The sequence below is a fragment of the Hypanus sabinus genome, chromosome 9 (assembly GCF_030144855.1).
Source record: "Hypanus sabinus isolate sHypSab1 chromosome 9, sHypSab1.hap1, whole genome shotgun sequence".
Lineage (NCBI taxonomy): Eukaryota > Metazoa > Chordata > Chondrichthyes > Myliobatiformes > Dasyatidae > Hypanus > Hypanus sabinus.
In genome coordinates, this window is record NC_082714.1 from 92,238,208 (window position 1) to 92,256,289 (window position 18,082).

Here is an 18,082-nt window from a genome sequence, read left to right on the forward strand (position 1 = left end):
GGAGTGTCAGACACCCTGAGCCAATAGGCTGGTCCTGGACTTGGCATAATTACCCTATTATTACATTATTATTTATGTTTTTATATTGCTATATTTCTACACTATCCTTGACTGTAACGAAACCCTATTTCCCTCGGGATCAATAAAGTATGTCTGTCTGTCTGTCAATCCAGGCAGCATCCTGGAGAATCTCCCCTATGCCCCTCTGAAGCTTCAACGTCCCTCCTGTAGTGAGGTGACCAGAACTGAAGGCGATACTCCAAGTGTGGTCAAACCAGGGTTTCTAAGAGGTGCAACATTACTTCATGGCTTGTGAACTCAATCCCCCACCTAATGAAGGCCAACACACCATACATTTTCTTAGCCACCTGACACAGTGTGGAAGGCCACACTTTTAGCCCTTAAGTCAAAGGGGTTGGCGGTCTCTCGATGGCAGGTCCTCCCCGAGGCACTCCACTCTATCCGCTCCCTGTTATGTACGTCCACCAATGCCACCCCTCACAAGCACCTATTCTCTTTTCCCAGGAAGTCTACCACTGGGACCACCCTACCGGCTTGGCTGACATCCCCAGGGCCAGTGCTCCAGAAACGTGCGAGGAGTAATAAATACTCTCCGCTGGTCGAGAGGGTTCACCTACTACATGCGAACCCCCAGTATGCCTACGTGGTCTTACCTGATGGGAGGGAGGACACGGTCTCCGTCCGCGACCTGGCGCCCGCAGGAGCAGCAGACCACTACCCCGACCACTCCCCGGTAACTATGAACCCTGTACCTGAGGTGACACCACGCACACCGAGCCCTACACAGACTCCTCACGACACTCCTATACCGGGCGCCTCGCACACGCATATACCAGGTGCCTTGCACACGCATGAGGGATCACTGACGCCTAGTGGGCTGACACCTCCAGTCAGGCCGGAACCAGCACAACCACCGTCTCCAGTGCAATCACTACCGGCACCTGTGCAATCACAGCGACAGATTCGACCACCTGATAGACTTAACCTGTAAATATACTTGTAAGAAACTTCGCCCCCATGGGGACTCTCTTTTAAAACAAAGGGGAGGTGAATGTGGTGAACTACATATACCTGTCTGGACATGCCGCCCCCCCACCCCCCGGCTGACTGCTCCTGTGGCTCCTCCCACCTCCCACAGACCCCGGTATAAAGGCGATTGGAGACTCAGTCTCCAGAATGTAGTGTGGTGGTCACTTGCTGCTTGTGCTTTCTTCCAGCCAATAAAAGCCTACCTTAACCCACTTCTCAGAGTTATTGATGGTGCATCACCACCCTACTCCCTTATGTACAGAGAACTTCCCAACACCACCTCCAAATCTGGGATTTTCCTTCCTGATTGGGACTCAACCCCCAGAAGAAATAGCTATCCTCAACTCCTCTGGCATTTTATCTAAATCCCTGCAATTAGGTCTTGGCTATTCACATTAATATTGCAATCTGTTACAGTTCAAGACCTTCTCATGAAAAACGTCTTTCGGACCTCAGCATTCCCATTACCTGTAAGCTGAGAACTGATTTCAAACGAGAAAATCTGCAGATGTTAGAAACCTGAGCAACACACACACAATATGCTAGAGGAACTCAGCAGGCCAGGTAGCATCTATAGAAAAGAGTACAGTTGACGCTTTGAGCTGAGACCCTTCATCAGGACTGGAATAAAAGACGAGAAGTCTGAACCTGATGAAGGGTCTCGGCCTGAAACGTCAACTGTACTGTTTTCCAATGAAAACTGATTTTGTACTTTATAGTACCAAGGTATAGCCTCCAAAATATTTCAGGTTCCAACAACGCACTCAAATTTATTCTTTCTCCCCCTTACTTCATGAAGGACACTCTGTCTGAAGAACTCAAGACTAAATCTCGTCTTTGCAATTTAACTTCATGAAAAAAATACACTTTATAAAAGATTTCAGAAAATAAAAGTCTGATTTCAGATCCATTAAAATAAAAGGTTGTCAGCATCAATTCAAAATGGTTCATTGATGGCTTGTTGAGAAGGAATCTTTGGCAAGTAAACACACAATAGGTAAGTACAATTTCCCTTACAATGAATTCCTAACATTGACATAGGAAACCGGAAGATTTTTCAGTTGTAACTTTCATTGGGCAGATGAATGAATTATCATAGAAAGATAATTCACAGCCTTCCAAACCATTTCTGATTTTATTTATCTATCTATTTGTTTAGAGATACAGCACGGAACAGGCCTAGCACCCTCTATATAACCCTAACCTAATCACAGGACTCCACCAAGAGGAACACAGCCTCATCATAGGGTTTGAGGCTTCCATGTCTCACTGACCCAAACTAGATGACTTATGCTTTGGCTCTTGCTAGGGTCAACCATGGCAAACAAGGTCAAAGGGTAAAGACCAGACTAAGAATGGTCCAGGTTTGGGGGGGGGGGGGGTGCAACTCAGGGTTAACAACTGTGATTATAAAACAGAACTATTACAGAAGCAGCAATGAAGAGTCATTCTACATCTGAGTATTCCTGAGCCCCCACCTGGGACTTGTATGACTAACAGTGGTGAAAACCGAGCTACTGACATGATGAAGGAAGCCCCGAACACTGCCAGAGATGGAGGACCTTCTTTGCCGCCCCAAACACCAGTGACATAACGGGCAGTAGAGAGACTCACAGGACAGACAGATTTAACCTCTGAATTAAAACTCTTTTGGACTGCAGGGGGAAACTGGAGTACCAAGGGGCAATCCACGTGCACATGGGGAAGTGTACAAACTCCTTGCAGGCAGTGCACTTTGTTTCATAATTTGCAGTTGGCAAATTCACAAGTGCTCTGAAATTAACCACACAAATATGATCACCTGTTTGGATTTCATCTGTGTGGGGGCTCAGGAATACTCGGATGTAGAATGACTCTTCATTGCTGCTTCTTAATATTTCACTTGTGGGACCAGAGGTTGGAGAGCTGATTTCTGCGAGTCCTGGGCCATGGCCTGTAGGCCGGAATGTGGCCCGTTTGCGTACGTGAGTGGGCAGAGGAAGGGTGTTTGTGCTGTTGTGGCTTGTGTTGTTCTGCAGAACATTGTGGTCGTGCTACGTTGCCACTGGAATGCACAGCGACACTTGTGGGCAGCCACCAGCACGTACTTAGATTGTGTTGGTAGATAACGCAAACCACACATTTCACTATATATATTTCAATGTATATTGAAATTGTATATTGAGCTTTCATTGTGTGCTGCATCTGTGAGGCTGAGTCGGGCGGCGCCGTGGAAGTCCATAGCTGTGGTATTCCCTTCTGCCGCCGGCGTGGGATGGCGAGTCTGTCGGGACCCTGGGGACTTGTGGAAACTGTGTGGTGATTTCTTTTGAACTTATTGTCCTTTAACATCTTTGGACTATTTTTACTGTGCCCATGGTTTTTTTTTATCAATTATTCTATTGTTTGCACTGTAGTAACTATGTGGTTTTGTGCAGGTCTTGTAGCTTTAGTTTTTGGTCTTGTTTATCTGGTGGATTTGGAGCTCCTTTCCAGGGAACGCGCTAAGATGGTAGCGTGATACTAATATGCAGCAGCCTCGCCAGACTGTATTGGGGATTGCCAAACGTTATGTGGATTTTCTGGTGTAGTCTGTTTTGTCATATGCTCTTGTGATATCATTCTGGAGGGACATTGTCTCATTTTTTAACTGCATTGCATTTGTGGTTTTTAAATGACAATAAACTGAATCTGAATCTGAATATGTGATAAAAAGATCTGAATATGAATCTCACATCTAAGGTCACTCAAAATTTGAGAATGGTCCTGGTAATCAATTAATCGCCTTTTTTTTAAAAGGTTAAAATCAAAAAATAACTTAGTGTGGAACTTTGTACTCCAGTTTTTTTGCCAACCCATATTAAATATTTTTAAAAATAGCCAATATATCTAGGTTAGCATTAAGCCATTGCCTGTCACACTCTTAATTACTCGAATGATTGACATCAAACCTGTTCAATAGGAATAAGACTTTGAGGTCTACGCCATCCCCGTAAGCCAATCAACCAAAAGCATGGATTTATTAAGTTAAAATGTGAGGTTAGTAACTTCCACTGCCCAATACTTGAGAACAAAAGCATATTTTTAAACATTTCCATTAGAAATGTTTAATAACTACGAATAATGTAAGAAAACAGCGTTTAAGAAAGTCTGATTCACAACACAAACGTTATTGACATTTTGCGCGCCTTGGGTTGCGCGGCGTTAATTTAGTGCGCTCTCAACCTTGTGTATTTGCTGCTTGGTTGATTGACATCAATCCTGTCCAATGAGAAATTTGATTCGGCAGGGGAGGAAGCCAACCATCCAATAAAAATGTGCAAGTGATGTGAAGGTTGGATCTTCTCGTTGAGTAAGTTCGGTTGATCTGCATCTGTTGTCGTTTCTTTTAAAGCACGTGACTTGTCGTTAACCGTAAATACCGAACAGGTGTTTAAAAAAGCACGGATGGAGAATACAAAGGAACCGAATCTTCTACAAATAAAATCGACTGTTTTTTTCAAATGTGAAACCGCTGGTCCGGGCTTCGTGTTTATACCGCGCTCTAATTGACAAGGTGGCGGACGAATGGAAGAGGGGATGCGGCGCATCCGGTGGCAGATTGTCCAATTATCACGGGTGCCGGGGGCGGGGCATGAGTTCTGAGTCGAGGCCGAGTTGTTTAAGGTATAATTTATATTTAATTTGCGCGAGGCTGCTGGGCAGTTAGGGGAATTTTATGTGTTTATTCTTCATGCCACGTTTGTGGTGGTTTGTGTACGAATTTGGGACGCGCCTATGGTGGAGAAGAGAAGGAATGGGCGTGAGGGGAGGAATGGTGTGGTGGTGTAAACGAGACGGTGGGAGGTGTGGTAGGCCGGCCGGAGAGAGGGAGGGAAAGAAAGAAAGATTGGTGACATTGGCTTCAATAATGTCAATATTCTCACCGTCTCCCTCCAGTCTATCACTGTTTATCCCAGCTACCAGGGCTCCAGCCCGGATTTTAACTAATGAGCACAGCCAATGAACCAAATTCAGTCTTGGTGAGGGTGTATGCAGGCATGCTGCACCAGATTTTCATGCCCCTTTTTTCGCCTTAGATGGGGCATTGTAGAATTATTGTGGCGTGACCCAGTCGTGTAAGTCAGGTGGTAATGGAAGACACAAGGGACTGCAAATGTTATAATCTGGAGCAACAAGTGGAGATTGTAGCCATACGGGATGGAAATGGGCCCTCAGAACCAACTGGCCCATGCTGACCAAGATTTGTATCCAAGCTAGTTCCATTGGCCAATACCTCTCTAAACTTTTCTTATCCATGTACCTGTCCAAGTGACCTTTGAATGTTGTTAGTGTACCTGCCTCAGCTTTGACAGCAAAGTCTAGCTCCTGGCTATTACCTGCCGCTTAGCTTTTAAGTCCGATGGAACCATTTCTTCTAACAGGAGAAGGGGCAAAGGTGGGTTACTGGCACCTTGAAGCCAGTTGCTTCGGGCAGTTAGGACTGGTCAGCTGTGGTTGGCAGCTCATCTAGAACGTGGCAATACAGAAACAGGCTCTTCAGCCCAGCTAGTTTGTGCCAAACCATTAATCTGCCTCGTCCCATCAACCTGTACCTAGACCATAGCCCTCCAAACCTTTCCCATCCACCTATGTACCTATCCAAACTTCACTTAAATGTTGAAATCGATCCTGCATCCACCACTTACACTGGTAGCTTGTTCCACCCTCTTAAGTGAAGAAGCTCCTCTTCATATTTCCCTCAAACATATCACTTTCCACCCTTAATCCAAGTTGTCTAATTGTAGTCTCACCCAACCTCAGTGGAAGAGACTTGCTTGCATTTACCCTATCGATACACCTCAATATTTTGTATACCTTTATTTGTATATCACTTTGATCTTCCAGGGAACAATTTATCGCCTGGATTACTGGCTACACATCCATGCTAACTTGTACAGGGACTTCCAAGACCCTTTCAAGCACTCTGTTCCTTGTGCAAATGAAACAACATTATACCTTTCAATTCACCTTACCCAAGAGAAGAACCTCACGTTTCCCAACACTGTATTCAATTAAAGTAAATTATTGCCCAGTACTCTGATCTCAAACACCTGCTGCCTTACAGTTGTACCCACTCATGGGGAAGGCTTCAGGAGTAAACCCTGAAGAAAAATCCAGGGGTGGAGGCCCTAAGGCAGTTCCACATTGAGCTCAATGCTGACGAGCAACTCCTGTGACGTAGCTGGTGCCAAACTGTATGGGTCTCTGCCGTTCCTTTGGATTCATCAGCTGCTTGTAGGGGGAGAGGAGGGGGAGCCAGTTGCATGGTCACCAGCTTGCTCTCCACATTGTACTGCCCTGGGCTTGTGTATCTAGACAACTAGAATGCAACATCCATGGTCAACTCTGACCAACGAAAGGCTCACCTGCCCCAAAACACCATCTGGCAGCTCATTACACACTCTGTGTGAAGAAGTTGTCCCTCAGGTTCTTATTAAATTTCCCTTTTACTGTAAACCTCTGCCCTCTAGTTATTGATTTACACAAATTTGGGAAAGGATCCTCATGATTTTGTGCCCCACTTAAATGTTTCATTTTCATATACTGGAATGAATGAAGTCCCGATCTGCTCAAACTCTTGGCAACGCAGCCCCGTCAGTCCCAGAAATGTCTTCATAATGGAAAAACTCAGAAAATGAATAGCTCAGGTGGTTGACGGTTAGTTTGAGTTGTTCTCTGATCTTGGCAATTCATTTGCAAACATCTCATCACTGTACGAGGAGACGTCATCGTTGTTTATTTGTGGTGTATGCTCTGGGTCCTTCGTATACTGGCCAATCAGCTGATTGGACGTTATTACATGGGGGTGGGTCTCATTGCTGATTGGCTGCATTGCGAACTCTGCTTTGTGGTCTGGAATTTTGCCCACATTGGCTTATAAATGGGATCGAGGTCTACATGTCAGTTTACAGAGTTCTCTGAGGAAAGCCATGCTTTTAGGAATCCTCTTGTATGTTTGCTTGCACCATGACTTTCACTGGCGCCCAGTCAAATTTGTGCCCCTCTTAATCTTGCAAGAGAATTCCTAGACGTGTGGTTTTCCCCAACTCTGTGTCACAATTGTTTCCGTAATGAAAACCGCTCATCTGATTGATGAGTATTCAGAGGAGACCCCACAAGTGAACAGGGCACTGATGATGTCTCCTCGTATGGTGATGAAACATTTGTAAATGGATTGCCAAGGTCAGGACAACTCAATCCAACCATCCTCCTAAGTCTAAAAGTTCTGGATTGAAACCTTACGTCAGTCTGAGGTGAAGAGTGTTTTAAAAAAAAGCTCAGACCTTGCACAAAGCAGTTGTCTTTGCTGTGCTTCAGAGGCCTTGCCTTCCTGATGTGGGGCTTTGACCATGAAAGGTCAAAAGTTCCTTTCCTCCTGCAGATGCTGCTCAACCAGCAGGCAGATTGTTAGCACTAAGAGACTCGGAAATCGTGGATTTCTTCCTGCATTTCAGTAGCCAGCTCTCAGTGAGGGCAGCTACTAGTGGCCTTTGGTGTATCAATGCACCCTTTGTCAGTCTGAGGTAAAGGGCGTTTATTTTAGAGATACAGCACGGAATAGGCCCTTACAGGCCTTCGAGCCTCACCACCCAGCAACCCCGATTTAACTCTAGCCTAATCATCAGACAATTTACAATGACAGATTAACCTACTAGCTGGCACATCTTTAACTGTGGGTGAAAACAAAGCATTCAGAGGAAAACTGCGCCACAGGCAAAGGAATGAATTCCGAACTCTTACACCCTGGGCTGTATTAGTCGTTCTAACCACTACTCTACTGTACCGTGTTGCATGTTGAAGACCTCAAACTTGGTACAAAGCTTGTGCTGAGATTGGCCCAATCTGACCCTCCTCACAGTACTGAGGGAGCTGTGTACTGTCATTGGTAATGATTTTTTGAATGGCTCTAAACCGAACCCCTGTCTACGGTGGGTGGATGTGAAAGATGTGAGGCACGATGTAGCTAGGAAGTAGATATCGCTCTGCCTCTCTACCAGAGGACTTTAGGTTCAGCCCAAGGGTATAATTGTCAAACTCAGTTTACTTAAGATTACGTACTGTTTATTAGCAAGCTTGCATCTCAGTTGATATTACAGAGCCTCATGCATAGAGCCTGGACATCTGTAATCAAGCGAGCCCCGAGCACTGTCCGGGGCTGCTTGTTAAACATTTATTATCATATATTACTCTAATCATTGTCAGGCATCCTTGATTAGTGCTTACACAAAGCAGTTTTCTCATGCAACAAGCACTCCTGTGTTCCTTACATCTAACACCTTACAACATTGTTGGCATAGCGTGACTAGTCAAGCTGCAACTGTCAGTCAGAATTTAGCCCTTTTAGTTCTGTATATAATTCTTCATGGACACACAGACTGCACATGCTGGAATCTGAAAGCAACAAAATCAATGGGCAACCCAGTCCAAGCGTGTGCTGGGGGCGGCCCACAAGTGTCGTCATGCTTGCGGCACCACCATAGTGTGCCCACAATTCCCTAACCCTAACCTTTCTGTCTCCGGAATGTGGAAGGAAACCAGAGCACCTGGAGAAAAACCATGTGCTCACGGAAAGAACTTGCAAGCCCCTTTATAGATACCAGCGGGAATTGAACCCCGATTGCAGATGCTGTGAAGCGTTACCCTACTGTGCCGTCCACACACAATGAGTAGTCAATGTCATGTGTTGAGATTTCAACTCAGATGAAGAGTCTGGACCAAAAATGTTGATTGTCCATTTCCCTCCACAGATGCTGCCTGACCCGCTAAGTTCCTCCAGCATCCTGTTTGTAGTTCTTGCCTTGTGTCCTGTCAATATTTATCCTCCATTTAGCATTATACTTACTTCCCATTACGCCACAGGCATTTAGGACAGCAGTGAAACTCCTCCATCTCTCTGTCCTTGGCAGCCATGCAAGTCCCAGATGGAGACTCAGGAATACCGTCGCACACAGACGTCAAAGGATTCTTCATTGCTGTTTCCGTAATAGTTTACTTTGACCAGTCAGGGTTGTTAGCCCTAGCTGAACCCCCAAACTTGGAGGAGTGGTAGACCATTTTTAGTCTGCCCTCTACCCTTTGACCTGCCTGCCTACCAAGAGCTGAAGCATGAAGCCCTGACTCCAGCCATCATAGCTGTCTGGGTCACTGAGCCTCCAAACCCCAACAGAGTTGCACTCCTCTTGTTGATTGACGTTATGGAATACTTTCTATTTCTGGGCTTCTGTTGAAGACACTTTTAGTTCTTGGTGTTGCCTTGAATGGTCTTCCATTTTGAATGATGATGGGCCATTCATCCCCACAAACTGTCAGGCATAAATTTGAGAATCATTCTTGAGTTGGTTCTTCTTTCCATCTGTAATGCAGTTTGGACAGAACTCTTATTTTGGGATCCTAGGATGGCTTGGTAGTGTAGCAGTTAGTGTAATTTGTGCTGCTGTCTAAGAAATTTGCGCATTACCAGTAGCGGTGACTCCCTCCTATCTTCTTAGGGCACCACATTAGGGTCACAGTTAGTGTATCATTTTTACAATGGCAATGAGCACCGATTGGGGTTCAAATCTAGCCGTTGCCTATAAGGAGTTTGTATGTTCCCCCCCATAACTGTTTGGGATTCCACCGGGTGATCCTGTTTCCTCCCATACTCCAAAGATGGACGGGCTAGGGTTACTAAGTTGAGGGCTTGCTTGTCTTGGCACTGGAAGCACGGTGACACTTGCAGGCTGCCCCCAGCACATCCTCGTACTCTCTTTGGATGTTTCGATGTACATAAGACGATTAGAGTTAATTTTTTATTAAATCTTTAGGGCATGCAAACATTGTGTCCTGCTCACTGAAGGTGGTGTAATTAGATCTTTAATCAGATGTTGGCTTAGGAGAGAAAGCGATGTGTGTTTACTTTCAGTGAATTTGGAAAATTTTGCACAGACAGTGGTGACTGTATCTTGCCGTTTCTTTCAGTTGCCTGTTATATAAGCAAAGAGTGGTACAATTACCAGTAGACCATGAACTCTGCCAATTGTGAGTTCTGAATCTTAAAACACCCTTTTCCTCAATTGACTACGGTGGCTCACTGATGGCATTGATAACTTTCATCAATGGTACTGCCTAGTTTGAGGGTGTTTATGATTTAGGAAGTAAAGTTGGTTTGGTAGGGTCTATAGCCTTGCATTTCTGTCAGTGGGCTGTGTTGTCCACCTGGAGCAGTTTGGTAGAGAGCCTTTGAGTTGCAGCTGTTAAGTGTAAAAACCTGTTTCCTTGTCTGTTTTCTCAAGTGAATCGATGGTCACTTGGAACTTGGCTTCTAAGAGGGTGTACATCCAAGCTTCATCAGATTACTGCAGTTCAGTGGGTTCACGGACGTTGGTCTTGGAGTAGAGGTTATGTAGAGTGAAAGATTTCCTATTTGTCTTTCCAGTTTGCTGCACTCCAATGAAAGTATTATGATAAGAAAAGTTAAAAATCACATTTTTGGGATGATTTGGGCTTCCTTAACACCAACTTGCATTGAAATTGGATCTTGTGGTTAAAATCACAGAGTGTCTGTCTTACTTATTTACTTACTTCAGTCCATCACCCCTACTAGGGCATAGGCTGCTGACAGCAACTCACCAGAGTCCTCTATCCTGGGCCAGTCTCTCAAATTGTCCCCAGGTGTAGCCCATCAAAGATCCAGGGATGAGGTCTTAATTGGTGTTTCTGCAGCACTGGGTTTTTACAGGACAGAGTTACTAGCCCAATGCTCAACCCTCCTCTTTTCACTGCCAGGGTTGGGACCGTCCATCACAGAAGTTTATAACAGATTTAGGATGGAGCTAAGTTTTTGAGGATTCCTGAAATTCCAAAAGATCCTTCATGGTTTCTCGTGATTGATAGACAGTTAGATCAAGAAGACCATAATGTCACTAAAGTAAAACACACACAATGCTGGGGAAACTCAGCAGGTCAGGCAGCATCTATGGAAGGGGATAAAAGAGTTGACATTTTAGGTCAGGACCATTCAGCATCAAGCATTGAGGACATCTTCAAAAGGTGATTCCTCAAAAAGGCTGTATCCATCGAGTGCCTCCACCACCTAGGTCATGCCCTTTTCTCATTGCTACCATCAAGTAGGAAGTACTGGAGCCTGAAGACACACACTCAATATTTTAGGAGCAGCTTTTTCTCCTTCCATCAGATTTCTGAATGAACAATAAACCCATATATACTCCCCCACTATTTTTTTCTTCTTGTTTTGCTCTTTTTTGCACTATTTTTTAACTTATTTGTGTTCTTAATGTTATTTATAGCTTGTTCACTGTACTGCCACAAAACAACAAATTTCATTTTATACAGTATTGCTGTGATATTAAACCTGTTTCTGATTCACCAGGTCTCTAATATCACTAGAGTTGTCATGTGGTGAATGTTGTGTTCACTCTGCATAATGTGATTCGGGCAGCTGCCCTTGAGCCACTGAGTGATATCCCGATGGCTGATGGCAGGGTGATCCATCAACAATTACAGTAACTGAAGGTGGCAATAAATATGGCAAGTCCCTGTCTTGAGAGGTACTCCCGGCTTTTTTGTTGGCATGCTGCCCTTTCAACCCAGTGCCAGATTGGATCGTTAAGTTTGCTGTGGGAAGAATTAAGTCATAATTGAAAAGTCCTTTAAGTTCTCCTTTCAGCAGACCTGAAAGGAAAGGAAATGTACAATTCAAATGCAAGGCCTTTGGTTCTTCTGTCTGTCATGGTGTTAAACAAAAACAGATACATTACTGTCCCTAATTGGCCAACATATTGGTCACACAGACTCACTACCCCAGCTTCCTGGGAACCCCTGTCTCCTCTGCCATCTTGTTGCACATGGCTTCCAGCTCATTTTTGAGGCTTCCCAGTCTGGACCCGCTGAGAAACCCAGTTCTTCTCATTTCACCTGCATTTATTGCCTTTAGCTGTACTTTCCCTCCACACCCCCCCACATTATTACCACGTCAGCGTAGTGGTTAGCACAATGCTGTTGCAGTCGGGGTGTCGGAGTTTGGAGTTCAATCCCAGCATCCTCTGTACATCCTCACTGTAGGTTTTCTCCAGGTGCTCCAGTTTTCTCCCACTGTCCAAAGATGTACTGGGTGGGTTAATCAGTCACTGTAAATTGTCCCCTGAATAGTCTAGGGTTAAATTGGGGCTACTGGGGTGACAGCGCAAAGGGCCAGAAAGCCCTAATCAGCATGTATTGCTAAATAAGTAAATTTACTCAGGCTTCTTGAGGGTCTAAACTGGAAAAAGGCCAATTTTGAAGAAATGAGGAAGGATCTAAAAAGCGTGGATTGGGACAAATTGTTCTCTGGCAAGGATGTCATTGGTAAGTGGGAGGCCTTCAAAGGAGAAATTTTGAGAATGCAGAGTTTGTATGTTCCTGTCAGGATTAAAGGCAAAGTGAATAAGAATAAGGAACCTTGGTTCTCTAGGGATATTGGAACAATGAAAAAGAAGAAGAGAGAGATGTATGACATGTATAGGAAACAGGGAGCAAATAAGGTACTTGAGTTTAAAAAGTGCAAAAAAAAAACTTAAAGAAATCAGGAGGGCTAAAAGAAGACATGAGGTAGCTTTGACAGTCAAGGTGAAGGATAATCCAAAGAGCTTCGGTGGGTATATTAAGAGCAAAAGGATAGTAAGGGATAAAGTTGGTCCTCTTTAAGATCAGAGTGGTCGGCTATGTATGGAACCAAAAGAAATGGGGGAGATCTTAAGTGGGTTTTTTATGTCTGTATTTACTAGGGAAACTGGTATGGATTCAATGGAAATAAGGCAAACAGGTAGTGAGGTCATGGAACCGATACAGATTGAAGAGGAGGAGGTGTTTGCTATCATGAGGCAAATCGTAGTAGATAAATCCCCAGGACCTGACAGGGTATTCCCTTGGACCTTGAAGGAGACTAGTGTTGAAATTGCAGGGGCCCTGGCAGATATATTTAAAATGTCGGTATCTACGGGTGAGGTGCCAGAGGATTGGAGGATAGCTCATGTTGTTCCGTTGTTTCAAAAAGGCTCTAAAAGTAATCTGGGAAATTATAGGCCGGTAAGTTTGACATCGGTAGTAGGTAAATTATTGGAAGAGTACCAAGAGATAGGATCTGCAAGTATTTAGATAGACAGGGACTTATTAGGAAGAGTCAATGTGGCTTTGTGCATGGTAGGTCATGTTTAACAAATCTACTAGAGTTTTTTGAGGAGGTTACAAGGAAGGTGGATGAAGGGAAGGCAGTGGATGTTGTCTACATGGACTTCAGTAAGGCCTTTAACAAGGTCCCACATGGGAGGTTAGTTAGGAAAATTCAGTCGCTAGGTGAGGTAGTAAATTGGATTAGACATTGGCTCAATGGGAGAAGTCAGAGAGTGGTAGTGGAGGGTTGCTACTCTGAGTGGAGGCCTGTGACTAGTGGTGTGCCACAGGGATCAGTGCTGGGTCCATTGTTATTTGCCATCTATATCAGTGGTATGGATGATAATGTGGTAAATTGGATCAGCAGATTTGCTGATGATACAAAGATTGGAGGTGTAGTGGACTGTGAGGAAGGTTTTCAAAGCTTGCAGAGGGATCTGGACCAGCTGGAAAAATGGGCTGGAAAATGGCAGATGGAGTTTAATACAAATAAGTATGAGGCATTGCACTTTGGAAGGAAAAATCAAGGTAGAACATACAAGGTAAATGGTAGGGCACTGAGGAATGCAGTAGAACAAAGGGATCTTGGAATACAGATACAAAATTCCCTAAAAGTGGCGTCACAGGTAGATAGGGTCGTAAAGACAGCTTTTGGTACATTGGCCTTTATAAATCAAGGTATTGAGTATAAAAGTTGGAATGTAATGGTAAGTTTGTATCAGGCATTGGTGAGGCCGGATCTGAGTATCATGTGCAGTTTTGGTCACTGAATTACAGGAAGGATATTAATAAGGTTGAACGAGTGCAGAGAAGGTTTACAAGGATGTTGCCAGGACTTGAGAAACTGAGTTACAGAGAAAGGTTGAATATGTTAGGACTTTATTCCCTGGAGCGTAGAAGAATGAGGGGAGACTTGATAAAGGTATATAAAATTATGATGGGTATAGATAGAGTGAATGCAAGCAGGCTTTTTCCACTGAGGCGAGGGGAGAAAAAACCAGAGGTCATGGGTTAAGGGTGAAGGGGGAAAAGTTTAAAGGGAACATTAGGGGGGGCTTCTTCACGCAGAGAGTAGTGGGAGTGTGGTATGAGCTGCCAGATGAAGTGGTAAATGCGGGCTCACTTTTAACATTTAAGAAAAACTTGGACAGGTACATGGATGAGAGGGGTATGGAGGGATATGGGCCGGGTGCAGGTCAGTGGGACTAGGCAGAAAAATGGTTCAGCACAGCCAATAAGGGCCAAAAGGCCTGTTTCTGTGCTGTAATGTTCTATGGTTCTTCCCTCTTCCTTTCTACATAGATGACAACTGTCCTGATAAAAGGTTTTGGCCCAAAAAATTGACTCTTTATTGCTTTCCATAGATGCTGTCTGACCTCTGAGTTCCTCCAGTATTTTGTGTGTTGATCAGGTTTTCCAGCATCTGCAGAATCTCTTTTGCTTGTGGTAACCTGTCATGTATGTTTAATTGGGAATTGATATGAGCTGAGCATGGAGTAGGTCTAATTGACCCCAGTACTTTGATATTATACACCTTTCCTGCCTAAACCTACCAGTGCTAGCTCAGCTGAGTGCTAGTGCTAACTGTAGCCCAGCTGAGAGCGCTAAGGCCTCTGAGAATGAGACTGACAGTGCTGCAGAAATTTGGTCAGAAAAATCCAGGCTGAGAATCCTGAGGAGTGCTGAATGACCACGGGTGCCATTCTCTTGGATGAGATATTAAGGCAGTGTTGCTCAAAGGGCCTGTATCACTAAATAAATGATAAAAACAATGTTCCTCCAGTGATAGTAAAAACTGCCGAGAGGATCACCAGGGTTTCCCTCAACACGATTTATGACATTCATCGGGAGCGTTGTAGACAAGGCTCAAAGCATTGTTGAGGATCCCTATGCTGCGCACTACATGCACTTCGAATGATATTTTATTAACTTATTTATAGTATTATCTTGTTTTATGTGCTGTGCACCATGTATGTTTTGTGGGTGTACCGTTGTCCAGAGAAATGTTAATTCGTTTGGTTTCCCCCGCTATCCGAGCGTTCCTATGAAACCGTTTGTAAGTCGAGATGTCATAAAGTGAAGAAGCAATTACCATTAATTTATATGGGAAAAATTTTTGACCATTCCCAGACCCAAAAAATAAGCTACCAAATCAAACCAAATAACAGGTAAAACCTAAAATAACACTAACATATAGTAAAAGCAGGAATGATATGATAAAATACACAGCCTATATAAAGCAGAAATATTGTATGTATGGTGTAGTTTCACTTATCATTATCAGGAAGACAGCGAGCCAAAATCAATTTGGAGGGAAAAAAATCGGCATGAACACGCCTACACACGTACAAGCCTATGCACATACACGCCTGCATACATGCATACACATGTACACGCATATGTATGTACATGCATGCGCACACAACTGCCCGCACAAGGCTTCACGGTCATGGTAGTCTTTCTCGGAGTAAACACACGTATAAAGCGGGTGTCTTTATTTCGTAAAAGTGAAAATCCTCTTTGGTTAGTGAAAACAGGTACTAATGTAGGTCTTTGGTAACAGCAAGCTATCATAAAGCGAGCGTTCGAAAAACGGGGGCCACCTGTTTAGTCAGATGACAATAAGCGTGAACTTGGTGTGCTAATGAGCAAAACTTTATGGGTCTTCACTGAGCCTCACTAACACCTGTGGTGGGTAGGATCATTTGTCTCACTGGGAAAATGTTATGTCATTTATCCTAGAGACTGGATTCCATGGAGGAAGAAGAGGCCCATCTGAAATCACCGAACCGAGGGAGTCTAACACCCCCTGATTCAGAGGCAGTGGATACTGAGCCAAGTACTCTGCTCCACAAGTTAAAGGGTGGTATCAGGTGAGAAGCAGTCTGAATACTACTCAGCATGGGGCTCCTATTCTTATCCATAATTGCAGAAGAGTAAACTATCAACTTTTCTTCCCTATGGGGTGTTTCAGTTCTCCTATGCCATAGTGGAGTGGAAGATACTATTAGAAATGTAGTATTCCATAAAGATTGGATCGTGGCTGTGCTGTTTAAAAAGCAATAATAGCAAGTATTGGTTTGATAAAGCTGGGCTTCTGCTTATAATTTCATGTTCACAGTTTTTATGTTATATCAAGTTCAGTTTATTGTCATTCGATCTATACTGCCAAACGAGACAACAACATTTCTCTGAACCAAGGTGCACAACACACAACATATAACTTGCACATAAGACATAAAGTAATATCACAAAGAAATTAAACACAAGTTACTAAGTAAACAGAATAGCGCTACTGGCACTACATATGAGATGAGACCGGGGTGGTGGCAGGATGTTCATTTGTTTCACGGCCAGTGGAAAGAAACTGTTTCCCATCCTAACAGTCCTTGTCCTAATGCTACAGGACCTCCTGCCTGATGGTGGGTGGTGGATGGTTGGAGAGGGGTGCAGCCAAAGATTGGATGGGGAAGATCATTGACAATGCTAATATCCTGTGTACACAGTGCTCCTAATAAATGCCTCTAGTGAGTACAGTAACAATGCTATTCTGATTGTCATCACAATAGTAGTAAGGTGTATCCAGAGATACCGGCCACGTGACAGATGCACTGCCACCTGGCCGGTCGGAGGACACACCTCATGTCAATCAACATTTGGTCCTTCCCAACTAATCAATGCACACCTAAATTATTGGTCACCTTAATTGGATTATCTCACCCAGCCCCACGCTATAAAAGGTGAGACATGTACCTGGCTTGGTCTCTCTTACAGGCCACCTCATTGAAGGTAAGTGCATTGATTTATGTTTGGGAAGGTCTATCGTTTGTCCTGGTAAGGGAGCCGCGGCTATCCAAGGTCAAGGGGGATAGCTGTTGTAGTGCTTTTCCCTTGTTCTTTGTTTGTGTAACCGTACCCTGTCCCCACACCGCTTCCTGTGTATTGTAGTTGCTTGTGTTGACCCGACTTCCCCTTGTGAATAAATTCCTCATTATTAAAACTGTGTGTGTCCAGGCCTCTACTGTTGAGACTCAAAGAACCATTTATTTCCATCACAACATAAGGTGCGTCTACTTAAGTCAGGGATGGCGATCCTTTTCTGGGATATTAAAAAAACTTTAAAAATTACCTTGTGCCAGGGTAATTTTGAGCAGAGATTACCATTGATTAATGAATTTGATAATAATTACAGATTTTTTTAAGGAAAAAGGATGAATCCTGTTGTTCTTTATATGTATTCATTGTTAGACTATTAATAAAAGTATACCAGAGACAGATTGAAACAAATGAAGCATTTTAGGAAAAACATTCAAAAATTAATATTTTTTAACAACACATTTGAAAATATAAACATCAGAGATTCTGCAAGTGCTGGATATCCAGAACAATGTGCACACCTGCAGAATCATTTCTACATGGGATTGTTACTGTATTTCATATATAACATAAGAAATATGTACGTGAAATAATAAGATTTGGTGCAAACTGGACCAGGTCAATTTACCATCAATCTATAGTCATGCCACTCAGGGACTTGGGCAATTTTTTTTCCCTCTGTGAATGTATGTTTTTCTGAAATCAAGATTGTATATGCTGTTTATGCTGTTTGTTGCTATGTGCTGGTGGTAATGTGTTTTGCACCCTGGCATTTATGGTTGAATGATAATGAAACAAAACTGGAAATTTATAAAGGCTGAAGGAAAGTAAAAATAAACATACTTTACTCTCAGTGAGACCTTTGTTGCTGAATGAACAATGGCAAATATTTTATATCTAGTTTCTACTTAGTTGATTTGAGAGCCTTGCTCATAGCACAAGTTTCTTCAGTAAGCTCTACTCCTAGAATTAGACTTGGCCAAATTCA

At 43.6% G+C, this 18,082-nt stretch overlaps 1 protein-coding gene across 2 annotated transcripts in view; it reads left to right on the top strand.

Moving 5' to 3' along the window:
* The first annotated feature begins 4,386 nt into the window (after positions 1-4,386).
* Positions 4,387-18,082, top strand: part of rfx5 (regulatory factor X, 5) — a 43,681-nt gene continuing 29,985 nt past the window's right edge. The window contains exons 1-2 of one of the 2 annotated variants that reach the window (XM_059980217.1): positions 4,387-4,695; positions 15,961-16,091. In XM_059980217.1, the coding sequence (XP_059836200.1) occupies positions 15,973-16,091 (119 nt within the window). In that variant the 5' untranslated portion in view covers positions 4,387-4,695; positions 15,961-15,972. The remainder of the gene's footprint in view (positions 4,696-15,960; positions 16,092-18,082) is intronic. The other variant, XM_059980218.1, reaches the window with a different exon arrangement.